This window comes from Ranitomeya imitator, chromosome 4 (assembly GCF_032444005.1).
Source record: "Ranitomeya imitator isolate aRanImi1 chromosome 4, aRanImi1.pri, whole genome shotgun sequence".
NCBI lineage: Eukaryota > Metazoa > Chordata > Amphibia > Anura > Dendrobatidae > Ranitomeya > Ranitomeya imitator.
In genome coordinates this window covers 19,071,716-19,089,619 of record NC_091285.1, presented here as the reverse complement: position 1 = coordinate 19,089,619, position 17,904 = coordinate 19,071,716, and the positions used below count along the sequence as shown (strand labels likewise).

The following is a 17,904-nucleotide window of genomic DNA, read 5'->3' as shown; positions in this document are numbered from 1 at the left end:
ATTATCAGTGGTCTTGTATGTCTTCCATTTTCTAATTATTGCTCCCACTGTTGATTTCTTCACTCCAAGCTGGTTGGCTATTGCAGATTCAGTCTTCCCAGCCTGGTGCAGGGCTACAATTTTGTTTCTGGTGTCCTTTGACAGCTCTTTGGTCTTCACCATAGTGGAGTTTGGAGTCAGACTGTTTGAGGGTGTGCACAGGTGTCTTTTTATACTGATAACAAGTTTAAACAGGTGCCATTACTACAGGTAATGACTGGAGGAAAGAGGAGACTCTTAAAGAAGAAGTTACAGGTCTGTGAGAGACAGAAATCTTGATTGTTTGTTTCTGACCAAATACTTATTTTCCACCATAATATGCAAATAAAATGTTAAAAAAACAGACAATGTGATTTTCTGGATTTTTTTTTCTCAGTTTGTCTCCCATAGTTGAGGTCTACCTATGATGTAAATTACAGACGCCTCTCATCTTTTTAAGTGGTGGAACTTGCACTATTGCTGACTGACTAAATACTTTTTTGCCCCACTGTATGACCGCCCGCAGTAATCTCGCCACTCTCCAGACCCGGGGCCGGCATCCATCATTAATGTAGAGGAATCCATGATATGTGACCGCCCGCACTAATCTCGCCGCTCTCCGGACCCGGGCCGGCATCCATCACATAGAGGAATCCACGATATGTGACCGCTTGCACTAATCTCACCGCACCCGAGGCCGGCATCCATCATTAATGTAGAGGAATCCTCTCTCTGACGTTTTTACCGGTCGTCCCTGGTACCTGTTACTTCTGATTCCTCTCTCGTTCCTCAGGGGCATCAGGAGCAGCCGGTGTTTGCGCTGAATGGTCTGAGATGGGGCAGTTATCGAGACGCCGCCACAAAATCCACCAAGTAAGTTCACGGAGAATTACTCCTTTTAGTCCAGCACATCCACGGTGCTCAAAAGTGGGCAAAACTCTGCCCAGGCCCCTCTTCCATTACTCCTCCTCCTCTATCTGTGACCACCTCCTCCTTTCACAGTGGGAGAAGGGGGCTGGCTCACTTAAGTGCTATTCCCCCTAGAAGAACCATGGGGAGTAAACACTCTTGAGACGTGGGCTTATCGATGGGGGTCCATCTGCTGAGAGCCGCTATTCACACAGGGGACCTTTTTTAGACCCCTAACTCTGGATCACAAAGTGCTACTGAGCATGTGCAACCATCATTCGCAGAGGTCGCACGTGCTCAGTTGGAACTAATTTCTTTTGAGCAGTGGGGGGATCCCAGCAGTGAGACCCCCAGCGATGTTAAACATTTATCACATGGTTTATCGGTCAATTTTTTAAATTTTTCTTTTTTGTGTGTGTGGGGTTTCCCTTTAATATTCACCAAACTTATTCTATTTTTTTCACGTTCTTCCTGAATCATTAAAAAGGTATTTCCTATCTCCAAGATCCAATCCCAATATGAGGTGTAATAATAATAATATCAAATACCTCCAATTTGAAAAGTAGTATAGTTCTTCTGATTCGCTTACCACATGTGCAGGGCATTGCAGTTGCTTAGGTATCCATGGTTGCAACTAACTCTTACTATATGAATGGTCGTAACCATGGATACCTAAGCTACTGCAATGCCCTGCAGATGGGGTAAGTGTCAGCAAATCAGATGAACTATACTACGTTTCTAATTTGAGATATTTGCTAATATTAATTATATTATACCTGCTACGTATTGGGATAGGGTCTTAGAGATGGGAATACATCTTTAATTCCTCAATGACCAACTACAAAAAAAAATCACGGAATTGTGAATTTACAGCATTCCTCCAAAAAAAAAAAAAAGTTGGACCGAAATACAGACTTGGCCAATATGGGGTTAATTATAAGATTTTTTTTTTTTTCCTTACGCACGGTTTTTAATAGACCTCCCGGGACTCCCAATAACAGGACGTAAACCCAGCCGAAAAGCTTTTACACTAATACAGGATGCTGAGCGCTGAAACGCCTGATTCCTTGTAAATGTATTATCGCCATTTAATGTCATTGTCCTGTGTTCCACCGCAATCGCTCCCTCACTGCCAGTCACAATCTTCCTTGTCGCCTTCTCTTCACAGATATTGGTATTTGGGGCCACTGAAGGCGAGAGCCGCTCATTTGTTCAGTACACTTAAGGTACGGCCTGGACTGTTTATCTAGGACACCATTCCCTGGTGTCCTATACAGAAGAAGTAGCCAGCAGGCAAAATGCTGGGAAGTGTTAACCCCTCATGGTGAGGGGTGGCCAACTCGAGAAGGAAAATGTTATTTTCTTATAGTTAGTGTTATCTAGAACATCCCTATAATACTGCTCCTATGTACAAGAATATAAATACTATAATACTGCCCCTATGTACAAGAATATAACTACTATAATACTGCTCCTATGTACAAGAGTATAACTACAATAATACTGCTCCCTATGTACAAGAATATAACTACTATAATACTGCTCCTATGTACAAGAATAGAACTACTATAATACTGCCCCCTATGTACAAGAATATAAATACTATAATACTGCCCCCTATGTACAAGAATATAACTACTATAATACTGCCCCTATGTACAAGAATATAACTACTATAATACTGCTCCTATATACAAGAATATAACTACTATAATACTGCCCCTATGTACAAGAATATAACTACTATAATACTGCCCCTATGTACAAGAATATAACTACTATAATACTGCTCCTATATACAAGAATATAACTACTATAATACTTCCCCTATGTACAAGAATATAACTACTATAATACTGCCCCTATGTACAAGAGTATAACTACTATAATACTGCCCCTATGTACAAGAATATAACTACTATAATACTGCTCCTATGTACAAGAATATAACTACTATAATACTGCTCCTATGTACAAGAATATAACTACTATAATACTGCCCCTATGTACAAGAATATAACTACTATAATACTGCTCCTATGTACAAGAATATAACTACTATAATACTGCCCCTATGTACAAGAATATAACTACAATAATACTGCTCCCTATGTACAAGAATATAACTAATATAATACTGCTCCTATGTACAAGAATATAACTACTATAATACTGCTCCTATATACAAGAATATAACTACTATAATACTGCCCCTATGTACAAGAATATAACTACTATAATACTGCCCCTATGTACAAGAGTATAACTACTATAATACTGCCCCTATGTACAAGAATATAACTACTATAATACTGCTCCTATGTACAAGAATATAACTACTATAATACTGCCCCTATGTACAAGAATATAACTACTATAATACTGCCCCTATGTACAAGAGTATAACTACTATAATACTGCCCCTATGTACAAGAATATAACTACTATAATACTGCTCCTATGTACAAGAATATAACTACTATAATACTGCTCCTATGTACAAGAATATAACTACTATAATACTGCCCCTATGTACAAGAATATAACTACTATAATACTGCTCCTATGTACAAGAATATAACTACTATAATACTGCCCCTATGTACAAGAATATAACTACAATAATACTGCTCCCTATGTACAAGAATATAACTAATATAATACTGCTCCTATGTACAAGAATATAACTACTATAATACTGCCCCCTATGTACAAGAATATAACTACAATAATACTGCCCCTATGTACAAGAATATAACTACTATAATACTGCCCCTATGTACAAGAATATAACTACTATAATACTGCCCCCTATGTACAAGAGTATAACTACTATAATACTGCCAAGTGTGATGTTCTCTCTATGATTTATGACTCTCCAGACGTCTTACCTTTGTCTTACTAGTAACTATTCGGTTTTTGCTGCTTTTTACGTTTTCACCACGATCTGTGTAGATTTTGCCTTTTTCAGGGTTACCATTACCTGATCTGAGTCACCGGCTATAATTCAGGTGCTGAGCGCGCGTCGTGGTATTTATAACGCTGTGCTATTATAGATGGTGACGGGGCCGCTGCTTCTTCACAATGCGCTGACTGACTCGGCCTCAGATCGGGAAACAGAACATACAATTTGCGCTCTGTGCGGTGTATTGTGGGGGAATCTGGGGGGTTTTTAGCTTTTCACGGCTCCATTCATGTGTGATGAACAGATTACCGGGAAAGGGCAGAGCAATACGACGGCTCGATAAAGACGCTCAGCGCCGTCAGTTGCGCCTGTCCTAATTACACAGGTCGGATCTATTTATGGCAGGACCCGCTTCCAGAACTGTCCTCTTATTTTCCAGGAGTGGCCGCAGAGACACGAGGCCTTTGTCCTCTTCTTAGGACCCACTGAGCGACCACCTGAAGAAGAGGCCAAGGAGCCATTGGGCCGTCCTCCTCTGCATGTCCGGATATACCGCAGGCTCGTCCAATACTGGTCGCCCCCAAAAGTTGGTAAGTGAATAGTGTGACTCTCTAAGATTTTTGTCCATATGTCAGACTGGTGGTTGTCAAAAAGATCGGTTCACTTTTCTGGTGTGTTTTATTATTATTAAATACATGAAATAACAATTCTGGAACATTGTTTATTACCATTTTATATTGATCGGTTTCCCTGTTGTTCCTCCTGGAAATATGGAAAAACTCGGCTGTTGCCCTTTATCTTTTTATGGGGGGGGGGAGTGTCTGACATTTGTAAGTGTTTTTCGGAAAGGTGGCGATATGGTATTTATATTAATTTTATGTTAGAAGTTCCAGTGGAGGAGGCACCAGAGCCCTGGGAAGAAGCCCAGCTTTCTGCGGTAGAACTGTCGATAAGTACACAGAACCAGCATCCGGATCTGACGGTAAGATGATAATCTAGGCTGGGCTCTGTGCTGTCCTCTCCCCAGTGTCAAAGCAGACTCAAGAGAAGTCGCTGATTCCCCTCCCTTTTCCCTTGTCGAACTGGCCCACCCATGAGGAGTCAACCCCCTCTACGTCTTCCTGTGTGGAGCCAGCACACCAATGAGGAGCTGCCTCACTCCTCTTCCTGCGTCTGAGCTGGCCCACCCATGGAGTCACCTGCCCCCTTCTCCTACATCGGAGCCGTACCACCCGCAAGGCGTTGCATCCCCCCTCTTCCCCCGGTGTCGGCTCACCCATTAGAAGTCACCTGTCCCTCTTCTTGCATTGAATCTGTACCACCCACAAGGAGTTGCCTCCCCCTCTTCCTGCATCTGAGCTGGCCCACTTATGAGCATTCTCTTGCCCCCTTCTTGGATCGAAGCCGTGCCACCCACAATGAGTAGCTCCACCTCTTCTTGCATCAGAGCCGGCCCACCCACAACCAGTAGTCTCCCGCTCTTCCCGTGTCAGAGCCGGCCCACCCTGTTGTGAATTCTGTGGCTGAATTCACTCCTGTGGTCACAAGTGGTACTGCAGCTTCTGAGCTTCCTCCCTCAGGTGTTCTGGTGAGCTCGTTAACTGCTTCATTACTTAACTCCGCCTGATGCTGCTATCCTTGCTCCTTGTCAATGTTTCAGTGTTGGATCTGAGCTTCTCCTGATTGTTCCTGTGACCTGCTGCTCTGTATAGCTAAGTGCTTTTTGCTTTTTTGTTGCTTTTTTTCTGTCCAGCTTGTCTTTTGTTTTGCTGGAAGCTCTGAGACGCAAAGGGTGTACCGCCGCGCCGTTAGTTCGGCACGGTGGGTTTTTTTGCCCCCTTTGCGTGGTTTTGCTTTAGGGTTTTTTGTAGACTGCAAAGTTCGCTTTACTGTCCTCGCTCTGTCCTAGAATATCGGGCCCTACTTTGCTGAATCTATTTCATCCCTACGTTTTGTCTTTTCATCTTACTCACAGTCATTATATGTGGGGGGCTGCCTTTTCCTTTGGGGAATTTCTCTGGGGCAAGTCAGGCCTATTTTTCTGTCTTCAGGCTAGCTAGTTTCTTAGGCTGTGCCGAGTTGCCTAGGTAGTTGTTAGGCGCAATCCACAGCCGCTTTTAGTTGTGTTTAGGATAGGATCAGGTGTGCAGTCTACAGAGTTTCCACGTCTCAGAGCTCGTTCTTGTATTTTTGGGTATTTGTCAGATCACTGTGTGCGCTCTGATCGCTAAGCACACTGTGTTTCTGGATTGCCTTCATAACACCTGTCATTAGCAAACATAATAGTACAAGGAGCCTAACTAATGATTCTCAATAGAGGGAAAGAAAAAGTTCTGACATCATTTTTTTTTTTTTCTGCTCTGTGTTCACTTTTTTTTTTTCCCCTAGACATTTGGGTGATTCTGGACACAGGTGTGGACATGGATATTCAGGGTCTGTGCTCTTCAATGGATAATCTCGTTATAAATGTACAAAAAATTCAAGATACTATTGATCAGAAATCTATGTTAGAACCAAGAATTCCTATTCCTGATTTGTTTTTTGGAGATAGAACTAAGTTTCTAAGTTTCAAAAATAATTGTAAGCTATTTCTGGCCTTGAAACCTCATTCTTCTGGTAATCCTATTCAACAGGTTTTGATTATTATTTCTTTTTTGCGCAGCGACCCTCAAGACTGGGCATTTTCTCTTGCGCCAGAAGACCCTGCATTGAGTAGTGTCGATGCGTTTTTCCTGGCGCTCGGATTGCTGTACGATGAGCCTAATTCAGTGGATCAGGCTGAGAAAAATTTGCTGGCTTTGTGCCAGGGTCAGGATGATATAGAAGTATATTGTCAGAAATTTAGGAAATGGTCAGTACTCACTCAGTGGAATGAATCTGCGCTGGCAGCTTTGTTCAGAAAGGGTCTCTCTGAAGCCCTTAAGGATGTCATGGTGGGATTTCCTATGCCTGCTGGTTTGAATGAGTCTTTGTCTTTGGCCATTCAGATCGGTCGACGCTTGCGCGAGCGTAAATCTGTGCACCATTTGGCGGTACTGCCTGAGGTTAAACCTGAGCCTATGCAGTGCGATAGGACTATGACTAGAGTTGAACGGCAGGAATACAGACGTCTGAATGGTCTGTGTTTCTACTGTGGTGATTCCACTCATGCTATTTCTGATTGTCCTAAGCGCACTAAGCGGTCCGCTAGGTCTGCCGTCATTGGTACTGTACAGTCCAAATTCCTTCTGTCCATTACCTTGATATGCTCTTTGTCGTCGTTTTCTGTTATGGCGTTTGTGGATTCGGGCGCTGCCCTGAATCTGATGGATTTGGATTATGCTAAACGTTGTGGGTTTTTCTTGGAGCCTTTGCGGTGTCCTATTCCATTGAGAGGAATTGATGCTACACCTTTGGCCAAGAATAAACCTCAATACTGGGCCCAGCTGACCATGTGCATGGCTCCTGCGCACCAGGAGGATATTCGCTTTCTGGTGTTGCATAATCTGCATGATGTGGTCGTGTTGGGGTTGCCATGGCTACAAACCCATAATCCAGTATTGGATTGGAATTCCATGTCGGTATCCAGCTGGGGTTGTCAGGGGGTACATGGTGATGTTCCATTTTTGTCGATTTCGTCATCCACCCCTTCTGAGGTCCCAGAGTTCTTGTCTGATTTTCAGGATGTATTTGAAGAGCCCAAGTCCGATGCTCTACCTCCGCATAAGGATTGTGATTGTGCTATCAATTTGATTCCTGGTAGTAAATTCCCTAAAGGTCGATTATTTAATTTATCCGTGCCCGAACACGCCGCTATGCGCAGTTATGTGAAGGAATCCCTGGAGAAGGGACATATTCGCCCATCGTCGTCACCATTAGGAGCAGGGTTCTTTTTTGTAGCCAAGAAGGATGGTTCGCTGAGACCGTGTATTGATTACCGCCTTCTTAATAAGATCACTGTTAAATTTCAGTATCCCTTGCCTTTGATTTCTGACTTGTTTGCTCGGATTAAGGGGGCTAGTTGGTTCACTAAGATAGATCTTCGTGGTGCGTATAATCTGGTGAGAATCAGGCAAGGAGATGAATGGAAAACTGCATTCAATACGTCCGAGGGTCATTTTGAGTATCTAGTGATGCCATTCGGACTTGCCAATGCTCCATCTGTGTTTCAGTCTTTTATGCATGACATCTTCCGTGAGTATCTGGATAAATTCCTGATTGTTTACTTGGATGACATTTTGATCTTCTCAGATGATTGGGAGTCTCATGTGAAGCAGGTCAGAATGGTTTTTCAGGTCCTGCGTGCTAATTCTTTGTTTGTGAAGGGATCAAAGTGTCTCTTCGGTGTGCAGAAAGTTTCATTTTTGGGGTTCATCTTTTCCCCTTCTACTATCGAGATGGATCCAGTTAAGGTCCAAGCCATCCAGGATTGGATTCAGCCGACATCTCTGAAAAGTCTGCAAAAGTTCCTGGGCTTTGCTAATTTTTATCGTCGCTTCATCTGTAATTTTTCTAGCATTGCCAAACCATTGACCGATTTGACCAAGAAGGGTGCTGATTTGGTTAATTGGTCTTCTGCTGCTGTGGAAGCTTTTCAGGAGTTGAAGCGTCGTTTTTGTTCTGCCCCTGTGTTGTGTCAGCCAGATGTTTCTCTTCCGTTCCAGGTCGAGGTTGATGCTTCTGAGATTGGAGCAGGGGCGGTTTTGTCACAGAGAGGTTCTGATTGCTCAGTGATGAAACCATGTGCTTTCTTTTCCAGGAAGTTTTCGCCCGCTGAGCGTAATTATGATGTGGGCAATCGAGAGTTGCTGGCCATGAAGTGGTCATTCGAGGAGTGGCGTCATTGGCTTGAAGGAGCTAAGCATCGCGTGGTGGTATTGACTGATCATAAGAACTTGACTTATCTCGAGTCTGCCAAGCGCTTGAATCCTAGACAGGCCCGTTGGTCGTTATTTTTTGCCCGCTTCGACTTTGTGATTTCGTACCTTCCGGGCTCTAAAAATGTGAAGGCGGATGCTCTGTCTAGGAGTTTTGTGCCCGACTCTCCGGGTTTATCTGAGCCAGCGGGTATCCTCAAGGAAGGAGTCATTGTGTCTGCCATCTCCCCTGATTTGCGGCGGGTGCTGCAAAAATTTCAGGCAAATAAACCTGATCGTTGTCCAGCAGAGAAACTGTTCGTCCCTGATAGGTGGACTAATAAACTTATCTCTGAACTTCATTGTTCGGTGTTGGCTGGTCATCCTGGAATCTTTGGTACCAGAGAGTTAGTGGCTAGATCCTTCTGGTGGCCATCTCTGTCACGGGATGTACGTACTTTTGTGCAGTCCTGTGGGATTTGTGCTAGGGCTAAGCCCTGCTGTTCTCGTGCCAGTGGGTTGCTTTTGCCCTTGCCGGTCCCAAAGAGGCCTTGGACACATATTTCGATGGATTTCATTTCTGACCTTCCCGTTTCTCAAAAGATGTCAGTCATTTGGGTGGTCTGTGATCGCTTTTCTAAAATGGTCCATCTGGTGCCCTTGGCTATATTGCCTTCCTCCTCTGATTTGGTACCTTTGTTCTTTCAGCATGTGGTTCGGTTGCATGGCATTCCTGAGAATATTGTTTCTGACAGAGGTTCCCAGTTTGTTTCAAGGTTTTGGCGAGCCTTTTGTGGTAGGATGGGCATTGACCTATCCTTTTCCTCGGCTTTCCATCCTCAGACTAATGGCCAGACCGAACGAACCAATCAGACCTTGGAAACATATCTGAGATGTTTTGTTTCTGCAGACCAGGATGATTGGGTGTCCTTTTTGCCGTTGGCTGAGTTCGCCCTTAATAATCGGGCCAGCTCGGCTACCTTGGTTTCTCCATTTTTTTGCAATTCTGGGTTCCATCCTCGTTTCTCTTCAGGACAGGTTGAGTCTTCGGACTGTCCTGGTGTGGATTCTGTGGTGGATAGGTGGCAGCAGATCTGGACTCAGGTAGTGGACAATTTGATCTTGTCCCAGGAGAAAGCTCAACTTTTCGCTAATCGCAGACGCCGTGTGGGTCCCCGACTTCGTGTTGGGGATCTGGTTTGGTTATCTTCTCGTCATATTCCTATGAAGGTTTCCTCTCCTAAATTTAAACCTCGTTTTATTGGTCCGTATAGGATTTCTGAGGTTCTCAATCCTGTGTCTTTTCGTTTGACCCTCCCAGACTCCTTTTCCATACATAATGTATTCCATAGGTCGTTGTTGCGGAGATACGTGGCACCTATGGTTCCATCTGTTGAGCCTCCTGCCCCGGTTTTGGTGGAGGGGGAATTGGAGTATATTGTGGAGAAGATTTTGGATTCTCGTGTTTCTAGACGGAGACTCCAGTATCTGGTTAAATGGAAGGGTTATGCTCAGGAAGATAATTCCTGGGTTTTTGCCTCTGATGTTCATGCTTCCGATCTTGTTCGTGCCTTTCATGCGGCTCATCCTGGTCGGCCTGGGGGCTCTGGTGAGGGTTCGGTGACCCCTCCTCAAGGGGGGGGTACTGTTGTGAATTCTGTGGCTGAATTCACTCCTGTGGTCACAAGTGGTACTGCAGCTTCTGAGCTTCCTCCCTCAGGTGTTCTGGTGAGCTCGTTAACTGCTTCATTACTTAACTCCGCCTGATGCTGCTATCCTTGCTCCTTGTCAATGTTTCAGTGTTGGATCTGAGCTTCTCCTGATTGTTCCTGTGACCTGCTGCTCTGTATAGCTAAGTGCTTTTTGCTTTTTTGTTGCTTTTTTTCTGTCCAGCTTGTCTTTTGTTTTGCTGGAAGCTCTGAGACGCAAAGGGTGTACCGCCGTGCCGTTAGTTCGGCACGGTGGGTTTTTTTTGCCCCCTTTGCGTGGTTTTGCTTTAGGGTTTTTTGTAGACTGCAAAGTTCGCTTTACTGTCCTCGCTCTGTCCTAGAATATCGGGCCCCACTTTGCTGAATCTATTTCATCCCTACGTTTTGTCTTTTCATCTTACTCACAGTCATTATATGTGGGGGGCTGCCTTTTCCTTTGGGGAATTTCTCTGGGGCAAGTCAGGCCTATTTTTCTATCTTCAGGCTAGCTAGTTTCTTATAAAACACAAAAAACCGGAGTACAGAAATCCCAAAACACATGTTTACCAATATATAAACTTTATTAACAATAAACAACAATACCATTAAAATGTATCAATTGCCATCATAGCACATATAACACAGGAGAAGATTCAAATGGAGAGCCCATAGGTATACCAGTGGGGCGGGGAAGTCCAGTTGTCCCAAAGAGATGGGCATACGTGGATAGAAATTTCAAATAGACTGGGCGCATGTAGAGGGGTTAAACCCCATAGTAGCAAATAAGTAGAGCAGCTAAACATGCATAAATATGCCCCCACAATGAGCCACAGTCAGGTCACAAATTATGGTAACTTACCCATATCAGAGGCAAGAGGACACTCCCCGCTCGACTGGCAGCCCCCTAATTTGCTACTATGCTACTATGGGGTTTAACCCCTCTACATGCGCCCAGTCTATTTGAAATTTCTATCCACGTATGCCCATCTCTTTGGGACAACTGGACTTCCCCGCCCCACTGGTATACCTATGGGCTCTCCATTTGAATCTTCTCCTGTGTTATATGTGCTATGATGGCAATTGATACATTTTAATGGTATTGTTGTTTATTGTTAATAAAGTTTATATATTGGTAAACATGTGTTTTGGGATTTCTGTACTCCGGTTTTTTGTGTTTTATATGTTTTGGAGTTTCCCTACCTACCATTGTGGTGTGGTTTATGATAGTGGGGGAGTGGTATTTATATGCTCCCGGCCATTTACATGTGACAAGTCTGGTGGTTTTTGTATAGCTAGTTTCTTAGGCTGTGCCGAGTTGCCTAGGTAGTTGTTAGGCGCAATCCACAGCCGCTTTTAGTTGTGTTTAGGATACGATCAGGTGTGCAGTCTACAGAGTTTCCACGTCTCAGAGCTCGTTCTTGTATTTTTGGGTATTTGTCAGATCACTGTGTGCGCTCTGATCGCTAAGCACACTGTGTTTCTGGATTGCCTTCATAACACCTGTCATTAGCAAACATAATACCACCCCCAATGAGTCGTCTCCCCCTCTAATCATGTCAGAGCCGGCCCACCCACAAGGAGTCGTCTCCCCCCTCTTCTCATGTCAGAGCCTGCCCACCCACAAGGAATTGTCTCCCCCCTCTAATCATGTCAGAGCCGGCCCACCCACAAGGAGTCGCTCCCCATCTTCCCGTGTCAGTCGGCCCACCCACAAGGAGCCGCTCCCCCTCTTCCCGTGTTGGAGCCGGCCCACCCACGAGGAGTCGTCTCCCCCCTCTTCCCATCTCAGCCGGCCCATCTCAGCCAGCCCACCCCCAATGAGTCGTCTCCCCCTCTAATCATGTCACAGCCGGCCCACCCACAAGGAGTCGTCTCCCCCTCTAATCATGTCGGAGCCGGCCCACCCCCAATGAGTCGTCTCCCCCTCTAATCATGTCGGAGCCGGCCCACCCCCAATGAGTCGTCTCCCCCTCTAATCATGTCTGAGCCGGCCCACCCCCAATGAGTCGTCTCCCCCTCTAATCATGTCTGAGCCGGCCCACCCCCAATGAGTCGTCTCCCCCTCTAATCATGTCTGAGCCGGTCCACCTACAAGGAGTCGTCTCCCCCTCTAATCATGTCGGAGCCGGCCCACCCACAAGGAGTTGTCTCCCCCTCTAATCATGTCGGAGCTGGCCCACCCCCAAGGAGTATTCTCCCCCTCTAATCATGTCAGAGGCGGCCCACCCACAAGGAGTCGTCTCCCCCCTCTTCCCATCTCCGAGCCGGCCCACCCACAAGGAGTCGTCTCCCCCCTCTAATCATGTCGGAGCCGGCCCACCCACAAGTAGTCTCCCCCTCTAATCATGTCGGAGCTGGCCCACCCACAAGGAGTCGTCTCCCCCTCTTCCCATCTCGGAGCCGGCCCACCCCCAATGAGTCGTCTCCCCCTCTAATCATGTCAGAGCCGGCCCACCCACAAGGAGTCGTCTCCCCCTCTTCCCATCTCGGAGCCGGCCCACCCCCAATGAGTCGTCTCCCCCTCTAATCATGTCAGAGCCGGCCCACCCACAAGGAGTCGTCTCCCCCCTCTTCTCATGTCAGAGCCGGCCCACCCACAAGGAGTCATCTCCCCTTCTACTCATGTCAGAGCCGGCCCACCCACAAGGAGTCGTCTCCCCCCTCTAATCATGTCGGAGCTGGCCCACCCACAAGGAGTCGTCTCCCCCCTCTAATCATGTCGGAGCTGGCCCACCCACAAGGAGTCGTCTCCCCCCTCTTCTCATGTCAGAGCCGGCCCACCCACAAGGAGTCATCTCCCCTTCTACTCATGTCAGAGCCGGCCCACCCACAAGGAGTCGTCTCCCCCCTCTAATCATGTCGGAGCTGGCCCACCCACAAGGAGTCGTCTCCCCCTCTTCCCATCTCGGAGCCGGCCCACCCCCAATGAGTCGTCTCCCCCTCTTCTCATGTCAGAGCCGGCCCACCCACAAGGAGTCGTCTCCCCCTCTAATCATGTCAGAGCCGGCCCACCCACAAGGAGTCGTCTCCCCCCTCTTCTCATGTCAGAGCCGGCCCACCCACAAGGAGTCGTCTCCCCCTCTAATCATGTCAGAGCCGGCCCACCCACAAGGAGTCGCCCCCCCACTCTAATTATGTCAGAGCCAGCCCACCCACAAGGAGTCGTCTCCCCCCTCTTCTCATGTCAGAGCCGGCCCACCCACAAGGAGTCGCCCCCCCCACTCTAATTATGTCAGAGCCAGCCCACCCACAAGGAGTCGTCTCCCCCCTCTTCTCATGTCAGAGCCGGCCCACCCACAAGGAGTCGCCCCCCCCACTCTAATTATGTCAGAGCCGGCCCACCCACAAGGAGTCGCCCCCCCCCCCCCTCTAATCATGTCAGAGCCGGCCCACCCACAAGGAGTCGTCTCCCCCCTCTTCTCATGTCAGAGCCGGCCCACCCACAAGAAGTAGTCTCCCCCTCTTCCCGTGTCAGTCGGCCCACCCACAAGGAGTCGTCTCCCCCCTCTTCCCGTGTCAGTCGGCCCACCCACAAGGAGTCGCTCCCCCTCTTCCCGCGTTGGAGCCGGCCCACCAGTAGCTGCTGTGTGTTCTGTAATGTGTCTAATATTCGCACTTTTGTCACCAGCGCACAATGGACTCCATGAGCGTCTGCATTGAGCCGGACTCCATCAGGAAGTCCGAATTCATTAGTCTGGGGTGAGTCCTATTCTCTTAATGGTGTCCCATCTGTGCAGCACAGAGGATTTCAGCGGCCTTTAATCTTTTTTGTAAAACGTTTCAGTGTGGAGAAGACGATCGATCCCCGGCTGTGCCCGAAAGACGCCCAGATCTTACACGTCAGCCGCTGCAATGTCCAGCTGCCAGAGGTGAGCACTAAGCCCAAACTTACCATGTGCTGTCCTGGGGCGGCCATTGCACTGGGCCGAAATTGTGAAATGCGCTATTACATCACGGCCTTGACATCATTACTCTTTTCCCCTCATAGGGCACAGAGGGACATTTCAGTATAGACTCCGAGGAGTACGACGCCATGTCTGTGGAGGTGACGCTTCTGCCACGGAAGTTGCGCTTCATCTGTCATCCATCCCAAAAAGAAAAGTTTACTCAGAGCCCACCAGCGGGTCCATAATCCTACTGGCCCATCCCAGGAGCTGCCGGAAGTCCAAATAGCAATTATCCTACCTCTGCCTCCACGGGTTTCAGTACGAGGTGACTGGTTGTTTCGCTGAATAGTTTCATCTGGGGCTTCTTATGGCCGGCTAAACAACAGTATTTTTTTAGGGGGGATTTTTGCCATGTCCTCACCAAACCACATCTACAACAGGCCTCATTAACTTCTCTGATAACATGAAAGCCAAGTTCTTGCCCTGAAGGTTTACCCTGAGCCCAAGCTGAAGGATAAGGTTCCCTTATTGGCATCCTGCACCTGTGGCCGATTATCCACAGCTCTCCCTGGTGATCATTGGGATTTTATTCCGCACTCATTGCTGTCATTTTAGAACTCTCCAACGCTTTGTTTCCATTTCTGGGGGCTTCTCGATGTATGTTTTGACCTATTGTCATGCTGGAAGACCCATGACCTAGGGCCCACACACAGCGTTCTGACACTGGGCGCTACATTGCCACCAAAAATCCTTTGGTAATCTTCAGATTTCACGATGGCTTGCACACAGTCAAGGCACCGAGTGCTAGAGGCCACAAAACATCAGTGAACTTCCACTATATTTGACTGTAGGTATGTTGTTCTTTTCTTTGTATGTCTTATTCTGTTTTCGGTAAACAATAGAATGATGTGCTTTACCAAGATACTCTATATTGGTCTCATCTGTCCACAAGATGCTTTCCCAGAAGGATCTTGGCTTACCTACAGTTTGGCAAACTGCAGTCTGGCTTTTTTTTTTTTATGTCTCTGTATCAGCAATGGTGTCCTCCTGTCCTAGCGGTCTCATTTTACTAAAATGTCGATGGATAGTTCACGCTGAGCCTGAAGGGCAGCTTGAATTCCTTTGGAACGTGATAGGGGCTGCTATTTTAACATCCTGCATTGTAATTTTTCATCAGTTTTTCTCTGCTGTCCACAGCCAGGGAGATTAGGTACAGTGCCACGGGTTGTAAACTTCTTGATTATGTTGTACACCATGGACAAAGGACCATCAAGATCTCTGGAGATTGTGGATGATGTTCAACAATTTTGGTTCTCAAGTCCTCAGACAGTTCTCTTCTCCATGCTTAGTGTGAACACACAGTGCAAAGATTGAGTCACCTTCTCTCCCTTTTTTATCTGGTTTCAGGTGTGATTTTCATATCACCCACACCTGTTACTTGCCACAAGCGAGTCTGAACGAGCATCACATGCGTTAAAAAAGTTATTTACCCACAATTTTTTCCGGCCCATTTTTGGGATTGTGTGTGTAATGTCCAAATTGCCAAATTTTTTTTCTCTTTTTTGAGTTATCATAATACACACAAAGGAAATAAACGTGTAATTGCAATTTTCAGGGAGAAATACTTTCTGGAACAATTTCGAGGGTGCCAACACTTTGTCACAACTGTATGTAAGATCGCGAATACCTAGAACAGCTCATCAGTCCGATCTTGAATCACAATGCACGGACTGACCGCACGTGGCCCAAGCGTGGCAGATCCATAGAAATCTATGAAGCGGTCAGGCTCGGGGTTGGGAGATGTTGGTCAGGCCATGAATTGCGATCAAACATCGGACCCCTGATTACGGCCTGTCTGAAAGACTTGCACGTTTTTGGCCTACTGCAAAAGTCCCCATGAGTATACTTTACACCAATCCTTATTAAAAAAAAAGGGGGGGTATGTACTGCCATTCACTTAAAGGGGCAGTTCCAAACAATTTCTCTCCTATTCAGCCTGATAAATGTATGATTGTTGGGGGTCTGGCTGCTAAGATTCCCCCCTGATACTGAGCACAGGGGTCCCAAAGTTCCTTACGTGAAAGCAGCATTATTGAGCACTGCCCCTTTAACTCCTATAGACTGTAAATGGAGAGTTAGTGGTCACTCGTGCTCAATAGGACTTCTTTCACATAAAGGGGCTAGAGGACCCTCATTCGTATGATCTTCGGGGGTCATAAAACGATGGTCCACATTGATGACTTCAGATACACCATAAACATCATCTATAGTTTTCTACGTGGTTAAAGGGACGCGGAATAACAGACGACAAGACGCCCCCTGTTGGACTCAGTGTGGGTTTATTGTTTACACGGCAGATTATTTCTCCTATCGCCAAGTGGCCGCATCTTCTACGTAGAATACAGTACCGAACCGGCGCAGTCCGTGCCATCCTTATAGGTACTTTCTATACTGTGAAAATCATCGCCACTTCCATTATTTCACCACCAGGTGGCGCCGCTGCTGCACGAAGATGCAGCACATGCAGTGAAATCTCAGGACATTAACCCTTCACGGTCTGTTCTGCGGCCAAAGTTTATCGTACAAATATATAATTTAGAGAAAATTTCACATTAATATTTTTTTTACGCAGGAGAGTGATATAGAACATAATGTGGCTAATGAGGATTGTCCAATGTGGACAACTCCCCTTTAACAATGTTCTGGATCCATGAAATAAAAATCATCAGTAGTCCTCGAGTGTTTGGAATGGAAGCGGGAATGAAGCTGCAATACCGGCCTCCGCCTAGGTACAAGGGTGGCGCTGTAGCTGGGGTGGAAAATAGATTAAACATTTATAATCTGTACATTTTCTTCTATCTATAAAGTCTCATTCTATGTCCTAGCGACTCCTGTATCTACGATCGATGGTTCCTCTACCACCGACCACTATTCTTCCACACGGGCATGAGTAAAACCTATAGACCCATCATCCGCCGGTCACAACCCCCCTTCCCCAATCTCAGATGGCGGCTACTTGACATAAGACATCATTTCCAGTTTGTGTGTGTGGTAAGGGGGCTGGCTGACTGCTTATTTCAGTTACCAAGCCAGCCCCCTTCTGGGTCATAAACAGATGTACAGACAATGAAGGGGTCAGTTTAGGGCTTCTGGTATTGACACATCATACGTTACTGTCACTTTATAAAATAAGCCAGCCCCCTTCACCACCACAACAGATCTTTAAAACATAGAAGGGGGCTGGCTTATATAAAAAAAAAAATAAAAGCTTAGTTTTTTTTATTTAATAAGTCAGCCACTTTTTGTCTTTATAGAACTGATCTGGCAGAGAAGGGGGCTGGCTTAATTATAAAAAATAAAATTATTTCAATTCCTAAGCCTTTCCCCCCTTCTGTCATAACAGATCCAGACACAGAAGGGGGCTGGCTTATTTTTTTTTTTTATATAAATAAGCCAGCCCCCCCCCCCCCTATGTCTATAGATCTGAAGTGACATAGAAGGGGACTTTAATTATTACAGTGACAGATGATATGCCAAGACTAGAAACCCTAAGCTGATCCCCTTCATTGTCTATACATCTATTATGACCCAGAAGGGGGCTGGCTTAGTTACAAAAAAAAAAAAAAGACAAAACCAACCCCCTTCCCATAAAACAGTAATGA

The 17,904-nt window shown here is 46.2% G+C and overlaps 1 protein-coding gene across 5 annotated transcripts in view; it reads left to right on the top strand.

Annotated features, from left to right (window-relative positions):
* Positions 1-16,963, top strand: part of AGK (acylglycerol kinase) — a 42,907-nt gene extending 25,944 nt beyond the window's left edge. For 2 of the 5 annotated variants that reach the window (XM_069763230.1, XM_069763229.1), the window contains exons 10-16: positions 812-891; positions 2,096-2,153; positions 4,272-4,422; positions 4,717-4,814; positions 13,984-14,054; positions 14,140-14,224; positions 14,344-15,162. In XM_069763230.1, the coding sequence (XP_069619331.1) occupies positions 812-891; positions 2,096-2,153; positions 4,272-4,422; positions 4,717-4,814; positions 13,984-14,054; positions 14,140-14,224; positions 14,344-14,487 (687 nt within the window). In that variant the 3' untranslated portion in view covers positions 14,488-15,162. Of the gene's footprint in view, positions 1-811; positions 892-2,095; positions 2,154-4,271; positions 4,423-4,716; positions 4,815-13,983; positions 14,059-14,139; positions 14,225-14,343 lie in introns of those variants that run through there. The other 3 variants (XM_069763228.1, XM_069763231.1, XM_069763232.1) reach the window with 3 other exon arrangements.
* The last annotated feature ends 941 nt before the right edge of the window (positions 16,964-17,904 follow it).